We start from the raw sequence: 22,216 nt of genomic DNA on the forward strand, positions 1-22,216 counted from the left end.
TCAACTGTTGCACAAACACGCAGTTGCTGTGCGACACATCATAGAGGTTGTGCCAACCCACAGCAATGGAGACACCGTGCTCCTGCTGGCACTGCCACCGCAGGACCTGCTTTAATCACGGACAATGAATCAGCAGAAGAAAAAAAAAAGAATAAAAAACAGGAAAAAAATCATTAAGTAAATGTTTGCACATTGGTTCATTGAGTAGAGGAGGCTCAAGGGTGACCTTATCACTCTACTGAAAGGAGAGAGTGATATAACCAGGTGGGGGTCGGCCCCTTTTCCCAGGCAGCCAATGGCAGGATGAGAGGACACGGCTTCAAGCTGTGCCAGGGGAAGTTTAGGCTGGACATTAGGAGCAGTTCCTCCACAGAAAAGGTCATTAGATACTGGAATGGGCTGCCCAGCGAGGTGGAGTCACCGTCCCTGGAGGTGTTAAAGGGCAGACTGGACGCGGCACTCAGCCTAGCTGACACGGTGGTATTCGGCCCTGGGTTGCACTCGATGACCTCAGAGGTCTTTTCCAACCGAATCGATTCTGCGATTCTGTTGCGACGCGGAGGTCGCCGTGCCCCCACCCCATCCTGCAGCACCGCCGGTGCCCCAGGCGGGCCCGAGCCCGGACCCCGGCGCTGAGGGGAGGCCGCGCCCCCTGCCCCGGGCGGCACCGCCCGAAGGTGCCCCCCCCACCCCACCCGCTGACCAACGTGCCCGCCGCGGCACCGAGCGCCTGGCGCGTGCAGCGCGTCCCTCCTCCGATTGGCTGCCCCCGCCAGCAGGCCCCGCCCTCCTCGGCGCCCTATTGGTCGCTTTCAGCCCCAGTGCTCCTCGCGCCGCGGGCCACAAGGGGGTGCGCGCCCCCGCGGGCGATGCCGCGCATGCGCGGGCCCTCCCTTCCCCCCGTGGCCTCTCCCAGGCTGTCCCCCCGGCCCGCTCGCGCCGGCCCCGCGCCCCGGTGTCTCTCGCCATGGCGGCCGCGGCCGAGGAGCCGTTCCCGCTCCACGGGCTCCTGCCCAAGAAGGAGACCGGCGCCGCCGCCTTCCTCGCCCGCTTCCCCGACTTCGACGGGCGGGGGGTGTTGCTGGCCGTGCTGGACACCGGCGTGGACCCCGGGGCGCCGGGCATGCAGGTAGCGCGGGGCGGCCCTGTGTCACGGCCCGGCCCTCGGGCAGCGCCCGGGCCCCGCCACGGGGCCGGGGCCGAGAGCGGGGGCCCGAGGCGGCGGCGGCGAGAGTAGGGGAGGCCCCTGGGGGGCTGTCCCGGGCACCGCCGTCCCGCGGGCTTGTCCGGGTGTGTTCGCTCCCGGTTCCCGGTCGGCAGGTGGTGCGGGAGGGCGGGGAGATGCCGGAGCCGGAACCTCCGCACCGGGCACTCCGGGTGCTGCTGTGAGGATCCTCCTAAGCCGTCCGCAGGCGTTTTATGGCACTTAAATCTCCTCGGCTAACGCCTCTCACGCAGAGCTCGTTATAAAAGAACGCTTTGTGTTTTTGTGTTGTTAGCGCTACCTCGGCAGAGGGTCACTAAGGGCTACACTCGGCCGCCCAGGGCTTTTACATGAAAAGTGTGTTTCTGGCACGGTTTGCACACCAGTCTTTCTCAGTGTATTTTTGGTGCGTTGTATTGCAATAACAGTCTGTATCAGATTCGATTCTGCCGGGTTTTGTTGGATGTACCAGCTTTGTATCCCAGATCGCTCAACGATTACCATTATTATTTCCATCTCGGTTTTGTAAATTTCTCTGTGCATGACTTCAGTTTGGGCATTTCTCAGCACTTACCTCTTTTAACCTCTGTCTCTTTACATTTCCATACTGTGTAAGTTTGCATGTGGCCTTTTGTGCCACTACTGCTTCCTATTCCTTGTCAACATGTTTTCTGTGAGTTGTGGCAAAAGAGGCCTTGAAGAAAGATTCAGAGTTGAATGCAACTGGCTTGGATACTGCATCCTTTATTTTTTTGACTAAGCAGAGCTTGTGTTGGTTTCTGCCCTTTCTTTGGTGCAGATTTAACTCCTAAGTGACCTCATTCAGGGACTTGACCCTTGCAGATCATTAGTTACGTGTTCGGAAATGACTCCTTATAGGATTCAGTTAAGCAAAGGGATGAGTGAAGAGGACAGGTAGGGTGGAAGGAGGAACTGAACAGCAGTAACTTCGATGGATTTAAGTTGAAACTGAAGCTGGTGCTTTTGGCAAGAGTTGTGGGTAAGTGGAATAGTAGTTGGGAAGTTTAATGAAAGCTAGCCAAAAAGCAAGCAAGATAGTACCATGGGCAGGGCAGAAAGTAATAAAACATAATTGGGAAGATGTGAATGCATAGTTCTGAGGTTTCACATACAAAAGCAAAAAAACCCTAAATTTTTAGAGGTTATACATGAGGAGTAGACAACACCAGCAACATGAGTTTATGGACAGGAATGGGAAGGTTTGTTCTGGATAGGTAACCCGAGGTTCATAAGGGTTGCTTATGAACTTATCATGATCTCAGTGCTGACCATATCAATTTTCTTCAGCCTATTTCCTTTATATGCAGGATAAGATTTCAGGTAGTTAAGTAAAACATTTGTCAGGAACTTTGAAGGGGGTCTGGAATTTGTGTTGCAATGAGTGAGTTTGCAGGGGTCTTAGAGAAACATGTAAGAAAGTTGTATTCTCTCTCCACACTTCCCAGTTAATACCTGGCTTAAGCCACTTGCTGAACTACAGACTGGGGAGGCTCATTGCACAGGGAATTATAAAGGAGATACAGCCTGCACACAGCCTGTAGAATATCTTTGTAGGTATTTCTTCAGCAAGAGGATGTCCTCCCTCTCTGGAGTGTTGGGCAGCTTACATTTCACCTCCATGCAATAAATCAGTATCCTGGGCACAGGCAGTGAGACAGCATAGCTGTACTGCAAGAAGTAGCTTCTAAACTGTCCGTTCTTGGCCTGGCATGGATTAATCTATGAGAGTTGAATCAGTTGCTTGGAGGGAAGAGAAGACATTATGTTTAGTAGGGTTTATAAGTATTGCAACTTTGAGTTCAGGTTAATGACAATAATGATTACAGACCAAAATGAGCTCCCTTTTTTGAATATAGTGGGGTTTTTAGTCAAAACAGTTTATTTCTTTGCTGCTCCCTGGTGTTTCATTCCCGGGTAGGTTTCCTTTTTATGTTGATTCTATGACTTGGTTTGTAAACACTGATACCAGAGTTTGTCCCCTTCACAAAGGACAAAAAGATCTGGGAACAAACAGAGAAATACCATAATGTTTAGATTCTTCCCTGAATGCTTGCTGCTATAGAGAGAACAGTTATCAGGCTTAACAAACCTTGTTTTTTCTATTGGTTGGTTTGCTTTGCCACACAAAATATTAATCTAACCTGTACTTACTTTCCATTTCCTTATAAACGTTTTGTAGTCAGTGCCTTCTAGGGAACTTCTTTCACATCATGTTCTGTTGCTTTATGCTCCGCCTTTTGATGCCAACTCAACAGTTTGTCTGCTTCGTCAATGCTGGTTTTTTCCCTTTCAGGCCTTCTTGGTAGAATCCATTTCCTATTGCTATCTGCCAAGCCATGGCTTGTAATTCCTTAGTAGGGCACAGCGACTAATGAAATTTTAGGTAGGCAGATAAGGTGTGCTTAATGGAGTGTTGTGGTTGTAAATGTATAGTCTTTGTTCAACCCCACCCTGTCCATTCCCTTTTCTTGTTGTGACTTCTTATGTTCCATGATAGATAAGTTAGTTCCTCTGCTTCTTGTAAATTTATTTATTTTTTTAAGAGCCTGCTGGAATTATTGTTTACTACAGTTAACTTGTACTTTTGTATGACAGCCTTTTGTCAGCAGTAGCAGCTGGTTTGGTTTTCACCACTGAGTTGCTTGAAAATTATTTTATTTGTGATTATGATGACCAGCTGTCCCGTGACCCAAGTGCTGAAAAATTTTTCCTCTCTTGTTGCTACAGTAGCTGTCAGTTGGAGTCAGTAACATTGTATGGGCTTGAAAAAATGTGCTCAGTGCATCTGGCTTTCCCTTTTCAATTGGAATTGACACAAATACTGGTGCTCCTCTATTTCTATTATATTGATCAGTTACCAGGATTATGCAGATGGATTATTTTTAGTATGCTCAATTTATCAATGTATTTGTTTTGCAAAATTGGAGCTAACATGTAAGTAGGTTTTTCAAACTTCAAGCAGAAATGTATAAACAACAAAGTTTCAGTTTTAAACTACTAGACTATTGCTTGTTTTTCAAATGGCTATAGGCAAGCCATGATAATAAAGATAGGATTGCGGGTTTTTTTATAAATACAATATAAAATATTTTTAATCATATAAGAGTTCTTCATTTTTTGAATTTTAATGCAAAAAGTACTAAAATGTATTTTCTGTCTGTAATCAGTTCATTAGTTCAGGACTTTTCTGTTCACATGAGGGAATTGATCAAGTTCACGTAATTATTTTTTTAATTATTATAATTTTTCCCTCAGAATTACAAGACTTGAAAAGCAAAACAGAGCTGAACTCTGAGCTACGCTGTAGGTGGGCAGTGTGCCGAACAGCAGTTCGGGTCAGCAGAAGCAACCGTATCGGTTACTTGTGCTAAAGGACCGTGAACCTGTCTGAATTGCTGCTTTTAGGAATTGAACCTTGGACCGTGTGAAACTCTTGAGTTTCTTGTGTCTGACTGGAAGACTTTGATTTGTTGGTTTTGACTGTACAAACTCACGTGCATGTGCAGACCTGCTGGGACTCAGCTAGGAGGCAAAGAACCACATAGTGTAGGAGTTGCATGTTGTCTATCTGGCTAGAAAACAACTTCTAAAACTACCCAAGCTTGCTGCAGCATAAATCTATGTTCTGGCCACCTGTTGCTGTATAACTTACCTACTTCAAACAAGTCACCTTGGATTACCTTTTCATTCTTGATTTCTTGTACTTTGATCACTCAGTAGTTCATTTTGAGTAAAGGCGTATCGAAAAATGTCCAGTGCTGCCAATCTCAGGTTTGGCTTGCAGTTGCTTTATTGTTGGAGCAGCTCTTGACTTTTCTGTGAGTTGAGACTCACATTTGAAGGCATTAACTACAAATGCTAGAAAATTATATTGGTTTAGTGCCTATGCGCTGTTCCCCAAGTAAATTTTCACTACTTTGTAACTGTTGTTCAGTGGATGTTTTACAAGGTTAACATGCTTTAATGATTTTTTTAAGTGAACGTGAATTTCTATGAACAGAGTAGCAGTGTTGGTTCCTGTAATGGAAGTTCTTCCTTAACAAGACTCTTCAAAACCCATATTTGTTTCTGGGAAATGAAATTGATGTTCTTTTTATGGTTGCTGTGGGTTTGGAATTTTTTTGTTTGTTCTATTTTGCTAAACATTTGCTAAATGTTAAAGGAATAAAAAAATCCTAACTATACTATCGGTAATTGTGTAGGAGGTTCCTCTAGGTAAAAGGGACATTAGATAGATTAGTAGTTTCTATTTTCATGTTGTTTAGTTACCCACAACTACCGTAAAGTCCGTCAGGGCTAGTTTTGATCTAATTTGAAGAGGTTTTAAATGTATGCTTATAAACTCCTCATAGGTAGTCAGCTCTTTTTCTCCTCGCTCTGGTAAAAATACTCTTTATATGAGTATTAGGAGTATATAGCCAAAGCTACTAACAGTGAAGCAGAGTCCTTGAAACAGGAAAAAGGAGATGATGGTAACTTGTGTTCCTTGTAGGTTTAAGCTCAGTTAACAGACTAAAGCTTCTGAGAACTTGTACTTCACCTTTCATTTTGTTAGTTGTGCACTCGTTACTGTAAAATTTGGCCAGAATGGGCAGATGGAAGCAACACACCAAATAATTTGACCACAAAATGTAGTTTTTGCAAATTTCGGTGTGGTTTTAAAGTGAGGCTGCATGTGCTTTGTTGATACAGTGGTTTTACTTGTTTCTCTTCTAAGTCCTTATTAGAAATAAGTGGATCTGTATAAACCAGAAAGATGAACATGTTGGTCTTTGTTCATTTAAGATATAACCAAGTTCAAGTTGGTTTTATGTCCTTCAGTTAAAGTTTGGTGTCTAAGAAAGTTAGTTGCTATTTTTGATAAGAAAAATGGACACTTTCCTGGATTGTGCGCTTAAGAGTAATCAACTATATTTTCAATTTTCTGGTGCTCATATTTTTAGATTACGACTGATGGGAAACCGAAGATAGTTGATATAATTGACACAACGGGCAGTGGTGATGTAACTACATGTACCATAGTAGAACCTAAAGATGGAGAAATTACTGGTCTTTCTGGAAGAACTTTAAAGGTGAGTGTTTGGTAGTACAGAGACACCACTGAACATCTTCTTGATTGCTTAACAACAAATATAGCATTTATTTTGGTTTCTGCAGAACTTAACTTCCATTTAACCAGATTTTGTGGTTTAAGCCCAGCTGGCAACCAAGCACCACATAGCCTCTTACTCACTCTCCCCCCCAGCAGTATGAGGGGAAGAGAATCAGAAGGGTAAAAGCAAGAAAACCCGTGGGTTGAGAGGAATTCATTCACTACTTCTCATGGGCAGGCAGGTAAACAGCCATACCCAGGAAAGACAGGCTCCATCATGGACAGGATGTGGCACTTAGTGCCATGGTTAGTAACAACGGTGGTGGTGGATCAAGGGTTGGACTTGATGATCTCAGAGGTCCTTTCCAACCCATCTGATTCTATGATTCCATGATTCTATGGCGCTGTGGATAATGGTGACTCGAGAAGATGAACGCCATCATTCTGAACATTCCCCTGTTCCCCTGGGTTATATGCTGAGCATGACACTATACAGTATGGGATACCCCTCTGGTCAATTGGAGTCAGCTGTCGTGGCTGAGTCCCCTCTCAACAACTTGTGCATGGCCAGCCTGCTCACTGGTGGGGTGGGGTGAGAGACAGAAAAAGCCTTGACTCTGCTCAGCAACAGCTAAAATATCCCTGCATTATTAACACTGTGTTCTGCACAGATCCAAAACACAGCCCCATACCAGCTATGTGAAGGAAATCAAACCCAGCCCAACCAAAATCAGTAAACTAGATCATATCCAAAGCTAATACTGGACTTGATCATCTTCATACAGATTGCTTAGTGTTTCTTTTATTTTTCAAATGTCTTTCTTTTTAATATTTTCTGTAGGTGAATGGGGGTGTGTACAGGGTTTTGTTGGGTGCTTGATTATAATTTAATTACTTATTCAAAGCTGTATCTGATATACCTTTGGAAACTTGCTGAAGAAAACATGCTAACGTGCTTTAAGAATATCAAACACAATTCTGTCTTTAAAAGTGCTAGTATTTTCTACATTTGCATAAACTACAAGAAGAATTGTGCTAAGCTCATGGTAAATAGTTTTAGAGACTGAAAAATCTGTGGCAACTTAGATATTGGCTCACTGAATTCTCACTATGCATAGAATAGAAATGGTGTAGGGTTTTCAGAAAGGACACAATGAGATCTAGTAGAGGTCTTGAGTGCACAGAACTTCTGATGTTGTGACATGTTCTTGATTTCCTGGTTGGATTGATGATGTGATATGGGGTCATCACATCTTTGAATCTCTCCATACTATCAACTTTCTTCTTAATTTTGCACAGAAGATGACTGTAAGGGTGAATATGTTGCTCTTCTGCTGTTGTTAGCTAGGATTGGTGGGTCTGATATACTGAATCTAAATAGCACCAAGATGTAAAGTGAGACATTCAGGTGTGTGTCATGACTTCCAACTACAATTATCCTTCATACAAGGGTGTGTTTTTTCATTTATAATACTATTATTTCCCCAGACCTCTGGCCAGTAAAGTCACTGCTGGGGCTTTGTGTTTTAAAAGTATAGTATCAGGGAAGCTGATACTTAAAGATGTTCAATGACAGTGTCACAGGAACTGATACTTATTCTTTTGGAACTAGATTGAAATTGCCATGTCCTGTTGTTGAAACAGTGCAGTAGTTGCTGTCCTGGAGACAGGGAATTAAATTGGCAGTATTTGCAAGTCTGTTCTGCTAAGTTTTGTTACACAGTGTTAGGTTTTTTTTTTGTGTGTGTGTTTTTTTGTTTTGGTTTGGTTTTTTTTTCTTGGTGTTTTTTTGGTTTTGGGGTTTTTTTTAAATGCTGTTAGTTAACTTATTTCTGAATATACTTTTCTGTAGGTTCCAGCAAAGTGGGTAAATCCTTCAGGCAAATATCACATTGGCATAAAAAATGGCTATGATATCTATCCTAAAGCTCTTAAGGAGAGGATTCAGGTAAGGAAATACCTTTTGGTTTTGGTGTATAGTCATATTTCACTGTTCTATTTCTTTAATTTTTTTTTTTTTGAAAAACCACAGCATATGATTAGCTAGCACACTTAGGCTGCTAGGCAGCACTTGAGTGCTATTCTCTCACTGATTTTTGTTTATTTTTGATATGATCAATTTCTTCTGTGATTTTTCAGAGCAAAAGCAGGTGGCTCAGTGGTCCATTCAGGCAAAAAGTCTAGAAATTACTGATACCCATTTTTTTCTGTATGGCAATTTGTGTTTATTTATAGTATCGTATGGGACACTTATGGAGCCCCTGGTGGTCTAGTGGTAAAGGCGCCGCGCTATCACCGCGGAGACCCGGGTTCGATTCCCGGTCAGGGCCACTCCCGGGCAGGTGGGGCTCGTTAGCTCTTAAAAAAAAAAAAAAAGGCAACCCACCTACGTCCTGAGGACCTCGCTGCCACCGTCCAAGCTCGCTTGGCCCCGGCAGATGAACCTTAGGATTAAAGGGTGGGCTCAGTTCCGCGCACACTGTGTCTCACCTAAAAAATCCAATGCGCAGGCTGGAAGGTGTAAAGACCTTCCCCGGATCTTCGCTCGCGAAGACTGGCCATTATTATTATGGGACACTTTTAGCCACTGTGTGTCAAATGAGAATTTTCAAATTGTTTTTGAAGATTTCATACTTTGACATGTATTTGTCAATCTAGTCAGGAACCTGGTTTTGTTTTACAGAAAGAACGTAAGGAGAAGCTCTGGGATCCTGTTCACAGGCTGGCTCTAGCAGAGGCCTGTAGGAAACAAGAAGAATTTGATGCTGCTCTTAGCTCTCCCTCACAGGTTTGCAGAGTCTAAGTTTATAAACTTGTTGTTTGCAACAATATGTTACTGGTTGGCAGGATTAAAATATTTCATTAGATGAGTGAAGGAAAGATACTTGTGATTATTTTGGCAGATAACTTACTAGTGTATTTTCTGATTATTTAAAAAGTTTTTATATGGATGGTTGTTTGATTTGCTTAGTGCTGTTAACTTTCTAAAGTTGTTGTTAAATATGTACCTGAAAAAATTTGTAGGACACTTTTAGTAAGTTTTATTTTTAATTTAATGTGCTATTTTTTTGGCTACCATCTTTGCTTTGTTCAAAGTTGGAATCTTCTTAACGTATTCTTTCATTTGTAAACTATGTACTATTCCAATAAAGTACCAGAAATGCCTCAGGTTACTCCTTTATCATTTAACAATCTTTAAAAAGATAATGGCTTTAAGTGTTACGATTACAGAAATTGGAAATAGTTTTGTGTAATTGGCTGAAAATAAATGTACTGTTGGAGGCCATTGAACTACTAGATGTTTGTGACTCCTAGGATAGTCTGACATTCCTGAGGAAGCAAGGGAACAAATGTGTAGCATGAGAAAGGTAATTTAATTACCTATCTTGTAATAATTTTAGAAACATTCTAACTGAATTTTGGTTGCCTTATTAGGTAAATAAGCTAATAAAGGAAGAACTTCAAAATCAAGTGGAATTGTTGAATTCTTTTGAGAAAAAATACAGTGATCCTGGCCCAGTATATGATTGCTTAGTGTGGAATGATGGTGAGACCTGGAGGTAAATGTGTAAACTTGTGTAAAATGTCTTGTTCTGCACATAAAACAACAGTTTGCAATGAAGGCTCATGTTAATTTTTAAATCTACCCTCTTTAAAGAGGTTTTAAATATATTTTGCTTTAAAATAATCCTGCTGTCTCTGTTGAGTTTCTTGACAAGATTCTGATCCCAGTGGAAGATGGGGTAGAATAAAATTGAAGACAGCATGATATGAGTGGAAGTTGGTGGGATTTTCTTCTGAAGGACAATAAAATGGCTTTAAGAATCCATTGGGGAATAGGAAAAAAACCCTGAAACAAAACAGGTGTCTGTGCACAGACTTCAGGCTGTAACGTGGCACGTTTCTTGACTGATAATGTGCATTATATGAAACAGTGAATAAAATTTCAAATGTTTGTGTACCAGCCCTGAACAGGTAGCTTTAGTAAAATTTCTTCCCTGAAATTGGATGAATTTTCATATGCTTGGATTTATTTGAATTTAGTAGCATTTGGCAATCAGTTTATTTAGAAATCTTTGTAATTTCTGAGTATAAGTGTAAATGACCAGGTTTTCAAATAGTGACTGGAAGAAGTAAGATACCATAAACACAGTACCAAACTTCTTGAAGTCTTTGTGGTATGTTGTGCTGGAGGGGGGAGATAACAAAAGGTTTGCAGCAGCTGGAAAATTGTATTTTTATTTGTTTTTTTGTCAACAGAGCCTGTATAGATACAAGTGAGAGTGGTGATTTATCTAACTGTACAGTGCTGAGAACCTACAAAGAGGCTCAGGAATATGGATCTTTTGGAACATCTGAGATGTTGAATTATTCTGTGAATATATATGATGATGGAAACCTTCTGTCCATTGTAACAAGTGGAGGTAAATGAAAGTAAACTTAAGAGTATTTTGCTACTGCATAGATGTCATGAGAAGTAGTGATTTGTATTGGGTCCTGATTCTGATGCTTGGGATGGCTTAAAGCAGCTGTCTTAATACAGCATTCATTATTATGGCATTTAAGACTGATATTCAGATTTCCTGAACTAAACCTATAATGACAGCTCATTACCAAACTGACTTAACATTTTTATCTGAAATACTGTCAAATTTGGGTACATAAGCATGTATACATAGAATGTGTATACTTAGGTACTCATTAAGATGTTCCTGCAGCTTAAAGCCTAAACTAGAGAGAACCTTCTTTCAAAATACCCGTTTGTTTTGTTTGTTAAATATAGAGTGATGATTGATTTTTAGTTGCTATGCTTTGTGCTTGTATACTTTAAAAATTTAAATAAGAGATCCATGAGCAAAATGGGTGTTGATCTTTATTTAGGTTTATACAACATTTTTTTAGTGATGTCAGGTGTCTCTATAGTTGTAGCTCCAACTGCTCTGAACCCATAGTGGTGAACTCTTTAAATAATCATGTTTTGGAAGCATCCTGAGTGGTTAGGGTGGTATGGATGTATTTGATTTGAAAAATGCTCTTAATTCCTTATGAAATTATCCCCACTACAAAACAACTACAAAAGCAATTATGGTTTCTCAATAGTTGGTAATTTTTCTGATACATTCCTTTCTGTATTACTAAGCAGTTCTATTTTATTTTCCTAATCCCCACTATCCAAGTCATCTCAGGTATAATATTGATAACTTTGAGTAGGAAGCATTGAGCCTTTGAAGTAGAACTTTTGTCAGTGGAATTCAGTTATACTTAATTTCTGTCTGCCTGCTGCCTCCTTTCTCTCCTCAAAAAGCTGTTTGTTGAACCTCCTTCAGTTGACCTCAGCCTGTTGATCCAACCTGTCCAGATCCTTCTATAGAGCCTTCCTATCCTCCAACAGATCAACACTTTCTCCCAACTTGTTACTGGCTGCAACCTGACTGAGGATGCCCTTGATCCCCTTGTCCAGATCACCAATAAAATTATTAAATTGGACTGGCCCTACTGAGCCGTGGTGAACATCACTGGTGACTGGCCACTGACTGGATTTATATCGTTATAGCTCAATAAGTGAAAATGAGTTGAGCTGTAGTATATTAAATTGATATAAATGAAATTCACTAAACATACTCTTCATTTGTGCAGGAGCTCACGGAACACACGTGGCGAGTATTGCAGCTGGATACTTTCCAGAAGAACCAGAACGAAATGGCGTGGCTCCTGGAGCTCAGATTCTTGCAATCAAGATTGGCGATACGAGACTAAGTACAATGGAAACTGGCACTGGTCTAATAAGAGCTGTGGGTATTTCACTGAATCAGTTATTAATCTCAGCGCTGTGATTAAATGTGTAGAATATTGTGAACCTTTCTGCTGGCATATAGGCTATGTTTTTATGGTTCTATAGTATTTACAACAAAAAACTAACCAAACGAAAAAACAACCACAACAACAAAACAACCCACCCACCCAATCCTAAAAAAACTCACGAAAACAACTAAAATGTATTTTAAAGCATATTTTAAGACTAATGTTTTAGTACAAAACAAGACTTCTGTTGCATAGAGCACTCAGTTTTTTCAGACTGACAGACTTGCATTGTATCTGTCAAGCTTGACATATGCGTGAAGTTACATGCATGACTGCTTAAAAGTCTTTGTGTTGTATTTCTTATAGTTACTTAGATAATTATAGAAGACTTAAATAAATCTAGAATAGAGACTAGTATCTACCTATGTGGCTGAATTTGTGTGAACTCTTTATTACAAGTGAGGAAAAATATCAGTCCTTTTAATGATGAAAGACCCAAGACCTTTTCCATGTAGTGAGTTGATTGGGAAAAACTTTATACAAGAAAAGGATCTGAAAATACAAAAATTATGTTTCTGACCCATAGAACATTTTGATAGAGAAACATGAAGATGTAAAATAATGTTTTTGCAACTTTTTGGAGTTCAGATGAACTGCATAGGAAAAGGAGAATTTTATGTTATTGAGGACAGACATTAGTGGCAATACTGATGATGTCTACAGTTTTCTCTTAGGGTAATGTCTTGATTTCTAGTTTGGAACATGACAAGAATAAGGTAGTTCAGGGAGTGCTTTGTTTTAATTCTCTTTGTTCATAGGGAAAATAGCACTTAAATAACTGATGGAAGTAAATTATTTTCTAGAGTCGAAAGAGATTTATCCCACTCCTTAGATACATAGCAGATCAGTTCAAGCAAATGTTCTTTTGTCATTCCTTAAGTGACTTCTTCTGTGACTAGTATATATTTTTGCTTTTTTTTTTGCTTTATCAGATGATAGAAACAATAAAATACAAATGTGATCTTGTCAACTATAGCTATGGAGAAGCAACACACTGGCCAAATGCTGGGTGAGTAGTACTGTAGTTAAAGTATATTTCAGTTTCACAGAAGTAGAATTATATTTGTTGAGCTTTGTGTAAATCACTAAGAATGTGACTTGTCGCTAAGAATGAATTGTCCAGGCCCATATGATTCATGTGTTAGAAACTGCAGTTTACGTTTTCAACTGTCTTTGAAAATCAGATCAACCCATCCAAAAAGCTATTAATTTATAATATACATGCAAATATGTAATATAAAAATTTCTCTATATAAATAATATTTTAGGTTAATGAAGAATTTTTCTAGTTGCAGTAGCACATGATCTGTGGGGTATCTTTTGAAGACCTAAGATTGCTATAGCTGTTACTCCTTTTTAAAACCAGAAGGTATTTTTGTGGTCAACTTCTTTACTGGAACCACCTCTACCAGGTGTGGGAAACAGGCTTCATATTCCTTGTTTGGTGACTGCTCAGAGGTTCTACTAGAAATGGGAATTTTGTCCTGTGGAAGAAAGTAATATTGTTGACTAAACGACTTTTTTTTTCTCATTTCTTATTTTTTTCTTCAGGAGAATTTGTGAAGTGATTAATGAAGCAGTGTGGAAACACAATGTAATCTATGTTTCAAGTGCAGGAAATAATGGTCCTTGCCTCTCTACAGTAGGATGTCCTGGTGGAACTACATCGAGTGTAATAGGTACACAATTTGTTTTGAAAACATTTTTACAATATTTACCTTCTGTTTTTTCAAACTTTGTGCTTTTGTTACATGTTTGATTGCTGACCTAAATCCAAAAAAATTTCAGACTGTTGGGCTACAAGATTAATTCTGAGGGTGGCACTTGCTGTATGCTTAGGGGTAAAAATTTAGATTATCTCCTTACAATTCTTGCAAGACCCTATGTAGAAAAGAGAGGTTGGAGGCAAATGGTCGTGATTCGATGTGGCTTTGTATCAAATGCACAAAAGAAATCTTTGGTTTTATTTATTTGAACATTTCAGGATTAGTTTTTTAATTAGTTTTTTTGTCTAAGTACACCACTTTGCTCAGACCAATTGCTGCTGGTTAATGCAACTTGTAAAAAATATGATTCTAAGTTGGATTCCAGTTAATCTTCTGAAGACTCTTGCAATGCATTCTGAATTGTCAGAACTGTGGTTTTGGATCGTCTGTCTTCATCAGAAACTCTGATTTTTATTTGTAGTGAAGCAAATCTCCTTAATTTGGATATAAAATAATCCCATATCAGGACCTAGACAAGTCCTTGACAGGAGGAATCTTCCAACTGCAGTACCACTTTTGTGCAAGCCGATTACTGGTGTAGAAGTTGTTTTTCTGATGGGCTAACATATGTTTTTGATATTTCAGTGAAAGATTGAGTTACAAAATTCAGCAAAATATCTAACATTCAGGGGTAACTTCCTTAGTCTTAACTTTTGTATAAATCCTGTTGCCTCATTGTTGCATTACACAAGATGCTTCCTAAGTCTCAGAATTCTCATTCAAGAAGACTAGCATGTAAAGGAGACTAGCATGAAGTCATGAAAGCAGGAGAGCTGCTATTTCAGGGTGACTAGTAGAATTAATGCTGATTACTTTCTAAAAGTTAATCTGCAATTAATTCACTACTGAGACTGGGGGTTGGAACTGGAACTAACAGGCTCTATTCAGGTCTGTATTGGCTTTGCTCTTAGAATGCATCTACTCTCTCAATTCGACTTACTTGTTGTATCACTTTAGAGACTGGATGATCATTTGCTCTGCATGCCAAGTAGTTTGCCCCTTGTCCTCCATCTGGTGTGAACCAGATAGGATTTTTTGGGTTTTGAGGGTAAAGCAAAATACACTTGACAGGTTGGCTTAGTTTACACAGACATGGGCCTTGCCAAATTTGTCAACTTGACACGGTAGTTCTGCCATCCTGATAGTGCTTGTGCTGTAAACAAAGTGGAGTGTACACTTTAGAATAGGTAAATGACATCCTTGGCATTCTGTTCTAAAAATGCCACTTTGTCAGGCTTTGTTGTAGTCATTGACGTACCCTCTACACTTTGAACTGATACACAGTAACGACTGTCTCATAACTGTGTGTGAGTTGTGTGGATGTGGCTCCAGGTGGTTTAGCTGTGAGCCACATGAACACAAACCAAATCATGTGGATTGCTTTGAGGTATGGTTGTTACAGTTCGCAGCAGTGTAAACACAACCAAAGAGGTGCAGGAGAGAGTAGAGATGAGTAAAAGGCATCTGTTGTGGAAGAAATGTGGAAGGTGAATACATCCTATTCCAGCTGAATAAAAGTGAAACTTGGAAATTTGCATAATATTTTAATATTACATGGTGTGCCCATCAGTGTTGTTACTGCATAGCATGCTGCTTTACATTTGCTTAGCAAAACTACCTGGATTTAATGAGATGGAAAATGTGTGTTTCTGTTTTTTAAAAAACAAGAATTCTTCTCATAATGAGTTTAAACGACAGAAATATTTCACTTTAGTTTTTATTAAAAGTTCATATTACATCTAAAACGCTTGACTGTTTTTTACAGGTGTTGGTGCCTATGTATCACCTGACATGATGATTGCTGAATACTCTCTAAGAGAAAAACTGCCTGCAAATCAATATACTTGGTCATCCAGAGGGCCTAGGTATGTTATACTTTTAGAACAAATTCATTGCTTTGAGGTAATTCAAAAATCTAAATTGGTCATTAATACCAGAATAAAAGTATTTCTTTCCTGCTGTTCTGGGAAGGCCTTTGTATATTATATTGAACTGTAGAACTCCTGGGGGAGGAAGAATACCACTGAACGGCTTCAGCACAAACTGTGTTTTTCAGGGAAGTGTATTTGTGTGCAGACCTATTCAGAGATGATAAAAGTTGATGAAATGTTTGGAAATTTGTTTGGGTTTTTTTTAATTTAGTTTTTTTGAGATAACTTCAAGATAAATTGTGCATTAAAAAATCCTTTGTTTCTTTATCATTTTTTTTAACACTAGCACTGATGGAGCCCTTGGAGTAAGTATTAGTGCCCCAGGAGGTGCTATTGCTTCTGTTCCAAACTGGACTCTACGTGGAACACAACTCATGAATGGTACATCCATGTCTTCTCCCAATGCATGTGGAGGCATTGCATTAGTATTGTCAGGTAATGTGCTACAATGTTAAACTTGGAGGGGTTATCTAAAAGAGATTAAATAGTTTTTCCTCTTAAAAAAATGCTGTAGCTTTCAAATTTTTTGTTGTGTCCAATAACACCGTTATTTTTAATTTCAGGACTCAAAGCTAATGGTATTCACTACACTGTACATTCTGTCAGAAGAGCTTTAGAAAATACTGCAGTGAAAGCTGAAAACATAGAAGTATTTGCACAAGGACATGGTATTATTCAGGTATTTGCTAGCAAAAACCCCAACATAATATAAGTAACTGTCAGTGGAAAATTAACCCACAAAAAACAACTTTCTAAGTGATCTCACTCAGTTTGCTCCCATGCTACTTGATTCTCAGATCTGATTGAGCGAAAGGAAGGGAATGTAGTGGGAGGGGAGAAGGAATGAGAAATTCTTCCAGTTTCAGCATGCAGTTGCTGTAGAATAAATGTGTTAACTGGACACATTTTTAGACTGATCAAAAGGTACATGGAAATAAATGTGGGATGTGGGTTTTTATCACCCACATTTGAATTTGGGTGCCTGAGTTCTGTCCTAATGCCCAAAAATGCTTTTATGTATTGTCAGAGAGAGCTGAACTTGTTCTGTTCAGACAAAAGCTGGAACTGTAAGTTCTGGGCAGTGAAAATAGATACCCACGCTGGTTCACATAGGATTACAGCTGCAGTTGTGCAGTGACTTTGCTGCAGGCCTGCACTGAAGTGCTCATTGTATCCTGTGGACTTCCAAGTGGCTTGACAATCTGATGTGATCCTTTGTATGACAAAGGCACACTGAATTAGTGTCTCCCTATGCATAAGCTTGTATTCTTACAGAGCTGCTGCTCTTTTTTGCCACAGTCACTCCCATCGTAGTCAAAAGTAGGACTGAGATTTTTCTCTCATGCTTCAAGATGGTAGATATTAACTACTCAGTCCTAATCTCACGTTCTGGAGATGCTAGAATGTAGTAGGTAATGTCTACTAAGTACATCTGTAATGACACAAATACAACTGATCTGTGAGACAAGGCTGTTGTATGTACACGTGTCTCAAAGGAGAGCACCCTAATTTTTGCTGGTGAAAGTACCTTGCTCCCAAGTAGAAGAGAATGTAAGATTTTTGTAGTCACTAAAATAACAAGGAAGGTAGAAAGGTGTCTTCTTAAAAACTGAACTTGTCATGCAAGGTTACTGTGACAGCTCATTTACTTAGACCTAGGGACTAGAGAATCATGATCTGATTCTCTTATTTCATACCAATTTATAAAACTTATGTGGGCATCCCATATTGCTTCTCTCTTTTGAATTGCTCAACTTTTTATTGTATAAAAATTTTGAATGTTTAACTAGTGTTGCTTCACCTGTGAAAAAGTCACCTGAATTAGCGTCATAGGTTTGGTCCTCTTTGTCTTTGAAGTCATCTCTGAGAACGTGTGTTACAAATCTGTTGATGGATTTGTAGCAGAGGAGACTTGGCATTTTATTTTAAGTGTTCGTGGCTTTCTGGGCTCTGCATGCTGTTGCAGACAGAAAGAGTTGCCTCACTTTCTGTATTTGGTATTGTAGAAGCACATGTGGCTCAGGTAGCATGAACACTTCATATTGAAGAGAATATGAATAAATTACTATTAAGTTGAAATTTGTTAATATAGAACTTGTTCTTTCTAACAGGTTGATAAAGCCTATGACTACCTCATTCAGAATTCATCATTCACAAGTAACATCGGCTTTACAGTTACTGTTGGCAGCAACCGTGGAATCTACCTCAGAGATTCGGCCCAGATATCTGCACCATCTGATCACGGGGTTGGCATAGAACCTGTCTTTCCTGAGAATACAGGTAGGAAAGAGCTTTTGTATGTGAAGGTGGGTGGGGACATACAAGCGTGATCTTGAAGCAAAAAGTTCTGATAATGAGGAGTGTTAGGAATCTGTACTGTAAAAGGAGTCACTGTAACTCTAAATTTCATGGTAAATGAAGGCATGCAACTAAGACTTTTCCATTCTAACCTCAGACTTGCAACTGCAGTCCTTTCAATCTAGACTTCCATTCAGTGTCTAATTATTGATAATCATAAATATACCTAGGGGCAATACAACAGCTGATGCAGGTTTTACTTACAGGGTAAAAGTAACTTACACAGATCAAAATAAGATTTGACTTTTTTTTTTTTTTCTGTAAACTGTTTTGCCCTGCCTTACTTTATTTAATAAAAATTGGAACTCACTGAGATACTGAATTATGTTGTATTTGAAAAATGAACCATGTGAGAGCTTGTTACTGAGATTAATTCCTTTCCTAAAATCAATGATCCTCAGGAAGACTGGCATGTAGCAAAGGGATGAGTTTGCTTAGGGGAAGAAAAGGTATGAATTGGGACAGGTTACTGACTCAGAATAATTTAGTTGTTTGGCAGCTTATGTGGCAATCAGTGCATTTTAAATTTAACGTGACAAAAAAATAGAGTCGTTGTACACTAGACTCTTCTGCAGGAAGCAAACAATCTGAAAACAATTAGGCATTTGTAATGTGTGAGCAGGTTGTAGCGTGATGTTGTTTCTCTGGACCTGTCCAGTTGTTCTTTCTGTGCTGTGTCTGGTGTCTTCAACAAGACTGAGTTTGAGAAACCGTAGTAAGTGATTAAGGGATGCTCACTGCTCAGTCTGTCTGTTGAAGCTCTCTCCGAGCTTTCTGTCTACCCATAAAGGAATTGCATCTGATAATGGAGTGCTCTTTTCTCTAATAAAGATGTGATGAAATGTCTTGAAAATTAAGCTAAGCTTATTTAGGAACAGGAAACCTGGGAAAAGTTTTCTGAAGTGTCACCTTTGGAGCAGGAAATTGGTTTTTAAAACCTAAAACATTTCAACTGGGTTGGATACTTTCCTAGAAGCTTAGTGCTTTTTTTGACATAGAAGCTAATTTACAGGGTCTGACTGTTTAGGTTGGTTGCTCTATAATTTAATTTGGTAATTAACCTTCAGAATCAATGGGATTGCCTTTTATTGTATTTCTCTGCATTAGGCGACACTTTATCTATAGAAGGAAGTGTATACCTGCTTCCAGACTATGTTGTGGGTAACTGAAGCATTGCTTGCCATCCTACCTTTGACTTTGTTGGGTTTGACTGTTTAAGGGGAGGACTTTCAAAGTCGAATACAAACTTTATTTCACTGCATACTACTGCTATTCTCTTTTTCTCAAATCAAAAGAAGTGATACAGAACGCTGTCCTTTGATCCGAATCTGACATCCAGGTGCCCTAAGGAATTGATTCCTATTACATTCTATTGATGTGTGCATTTTAATAGCAAATACTGCATTATAGTAGGCTATGGACCCATGTTTGTGTTACTAACTTGTTTCTTAAATTTGTTTCTTGACAGAAAATACTGAAAGAATATCTCTTCAGCTTCATTTAGCTTTAACCTCAAATGCATCGTGGGTCCAGTGTCCTAGTCATTTAGAGCTCATGAACCAGTGTCGACACATAAATATTCGTGTGGATCCACGTGGCCTCAGAGAAGGAGTACATTATACAGAAGTATGGAAATATTGGTGTTCTAAGCAAGATTGCATGCTCTTTCCTTTTCTTTGGTCTCTATCAACTTTTTGTATAAGTAATTTTTACGGAAATCAAATCTGTGTGCTGTACAGATCAGAAAATAGTGCCACACTCCATTTCACTATACAGGCTGAAACCAGGGTTCAGTCAGAGTTGTGCTATATGATGTTGTGTAGCACATGCCAACATCATGTGCTTCATGGTTGATTATCTGTGTTTAAAAAACAAAAACATAGAGAAAATATAAACAAAATAAATAACCATTGATTAAGTTTTTTCCTCTGGATATATTTCAACCTTTGACTATCTATCTCAACTGACAGATACTATTATTGAGGATAGAGATTTGTGATTTTATGAGGTCTTAAATATTTCTTCTGTGGTGGCTTAAGGACTGGCTTGGCTTTGTGATGTTGCCATGCAGTCTTAAATGGACTCAAGATTTTGCTTTGTATTGAGAAGTTGCTTGGGTACAGTGATGTAACATATTTTCTTGTTTCCTTACCTCTACTACATCCCATTTTGGAAGTTGAAGGAGAAAAATGTGTGGTGATGGCTGTGTACACTAGAAGACGTAGCTCACTTTGAGCATCTGCATTCAAATTTTGTCAGATTTAATAACAAAGCCATTAAATGTCTCATTTACTCTCCCAGTCATCCTCTTTTACTCTTGCAAAAGTTATCCAACAACAACAAATATTTTTCAGCCCTCTCTATCCTTATCACAAACCTTATATTAACATTGAAATGCTTTCATTGCATTGTAGTTGATCATAATAAAGATGATACTGGCTTTCTCTTTTAAAGTGCTTGCTTAAGATGTTTAGAGTTGCAAGTCTTCTATGGTACCACTGAGAACATTTTAGCAAAGTCACCGCGAGAGTGGTGAGGTGCTGGAACAGATTGCCCAGAGATGGATGCTCCATCCTTTGCAGTGTTCAATACCAGGTTGGATGGGTCTTTGAGCTACCTGGTGTAGTGGAAGGAATCCCTGCCCATGGCAGGGGAGTTGGAACTAAATGATCTTTAAGGCCCTTTTCAACCATAACTATTATGAGATTCTGTGATTGAACATATTTTTCAGAGATGGTATTTAAAGCTTGGCTGTGAAAAGCATGGTAAATCAAACTGTATTTTTTTAACATAATCCTGGAAGACAAGGATGAAAATATTTTTTATATAAAGATTCTGCAAGTAGTTTAAGTTGAATATTGTCTTCTGTAGTTTAATTTTAACCAAAGATTTTAAGTAGTTGTGTTGTATTTTGTTAGGTGTGTGGATATGATACAGCGACGCCTAATGCAGGCCCTCTGTTCAGAGTTCCAATCACTGTCGTTATACCGACAAGGTCAGTAAACCCAGAACTCTGGGAGTTCTTGAACTTAGTACTGACTCTGTTAAGTGAGTAGAAACCTGAAAAGATTCTTACAGCAGACTTATGCAGCTGTGACGTTTTCATATTTTGGTCCTGACAGCCAGAAGGCAGTGTATTCTGGTGGGCTTAGCCACAGTGGCAGCAGCTTCCTGCTCCATCAGAATGCAGATGCCTTCTGACTTGTTTTACAAAGTATCTATCAATGTACTCATACCTGTAGGTCAACTGGAGATTGTTTTTTCATTTCTACCTTGTGGACTAGAGTACATCAAGGCAGAGGGTATTATTTGGCCATTGTACATTGGGATAAGCTTGAGTCGTGACTTTAATGCAAGGAATTTACAAATAGTATTGTGCCCATCACTGTTTTGAACATGACTTCAACGATGTTGATAGGGAAGGACAGTATTTTATTAAACCTGTTCGGTGAACAATCCACCCTGAGGCAGGGAGGGGAGAGGAAGTAACTGTTCTCTAACTCGTTCACAGAGGTACTGCTTCTTTCATACCTTAGCTCACTTCAGTGGCAATTCACTCATCCAGGAAGAGCAGATCCACTGAAAACGAGGATCCTTTGATACTTACGTTTAAGTGCCGTAACTTCAGGGAGGTGGGGAGGGTGTTTACACAGTGTGGTGGAGCTGATGTTTTAAATCTTTTGGATACATTGTGCTGTCAGATTCTGAACTATTATAGATTAAAGTAATTGGTGCTGAGGACTAAATATCCTCATTGTAGACATTTTTAGAGTGGTTTTGCATTTAAAAATACTTTTAAAATTGGCTTCACAGCTTGTTTGACTAGCGTTTGTTTTCCTTTTGACATACAGAGTAGATGAATCATCAGGCTATGACCTGACATATACAGATGTTCATTTTAAACCTGGTCAGATCCGAAGGCACTTCATTGATGTTCCACAGGGATCTACATGGGCTGGTGAGGAAAATAATCACCTTAACT

At 39.5% G+C, this 22,216-nt stretch overlaps 1 protein-coding gene across 3 annotated transcripts in view; it reads left to right on the forward strand.

Moving 5' to 3' along the window:
• Positions 1-912: 912 nt before the first annotated feature.
• TPP2 (tripeptidyl peptidase 2) overlaps positions 913-22,216 on the forward strand; it is a 51,606-nt gene continuing 30,302 nt past the window's right edge. For 2 of the 3 annotated variants that reach the window (XR_007630890.1, XM_050332182.1), the window contains exons 1-16: positions 913-1,129; positions 6,169-6,297; positions 8,170-8,265; positions 9,001-9,105; positions 9,753-9,877; positions 10,578-10,741; positions 11,955-12,109; positions 13,112-13,188; positions 13,731-13,858; positions 15,711-15,810; positions 16,163-16,311; positions 16,440-16,555; positions 17,988-18,156; positions 19,703-19,860; positions 21,153-21,229; positions 22,086-22,192. Coding sequence is in view for 2 of the 3 variants with exons in the window: in XM_050332182.1 (XP_050188139.1) it covers positions 968-1,129; positions 6,169-6,297; positions 8,170-8,265; positions 9,001-9,105; positions 9,753-9,877; positions 10,578-10,741; positions 11,955-12,109; positions 13,112-13,188; positions 13,731-13,858; positions 15,711-15,810; positions 16,163-16,311; positions 16,440-16,555; positions 17,988-18,156; positions 19,703-19,860; positions 21,153-21,229; positions 22,086-22,192 (2,017 nt within the window). In the remaining variant the exon portion in view is untranslated. The remainder of the gene's footprint in view (positions 1,130-6,168; positions 6,298-8,169; positions 8,266-9,000; positions 9,106-9,752; positions 9,878-10,577; positions 10,742-11,954; positions 12,110-13,111; positions 13,189-13,730; positions 13,859-15,710; positions 15,811-16,162; positions 16,312-16,439; positions 16,556-17,987; positions 18,157-19,702; positions 19,861-21,152; positions 21,230-22,085; positions 22,193-22,216) is intronic. The other variant, XM_050332183.1, reaches the window with a different exon arrangement.

The sequence above is a fragment of the Myiozetetes cayanensis genome, unplaced genomic scaffold (assembly GCF_022539395.1).
Source record: "Myiozetetes cayanensis isolate MyiCay16 unplaced genomic scaffold, myiCay2020 scf5-8, whole genome shotgun sequence".
Taxonomy (NCBI): Eukaryota; Metazoa; Chordata; class Aves; order Passeriformes; family Tyrannidae; genus Myiozetetes; species Myiozetetes cayanensis.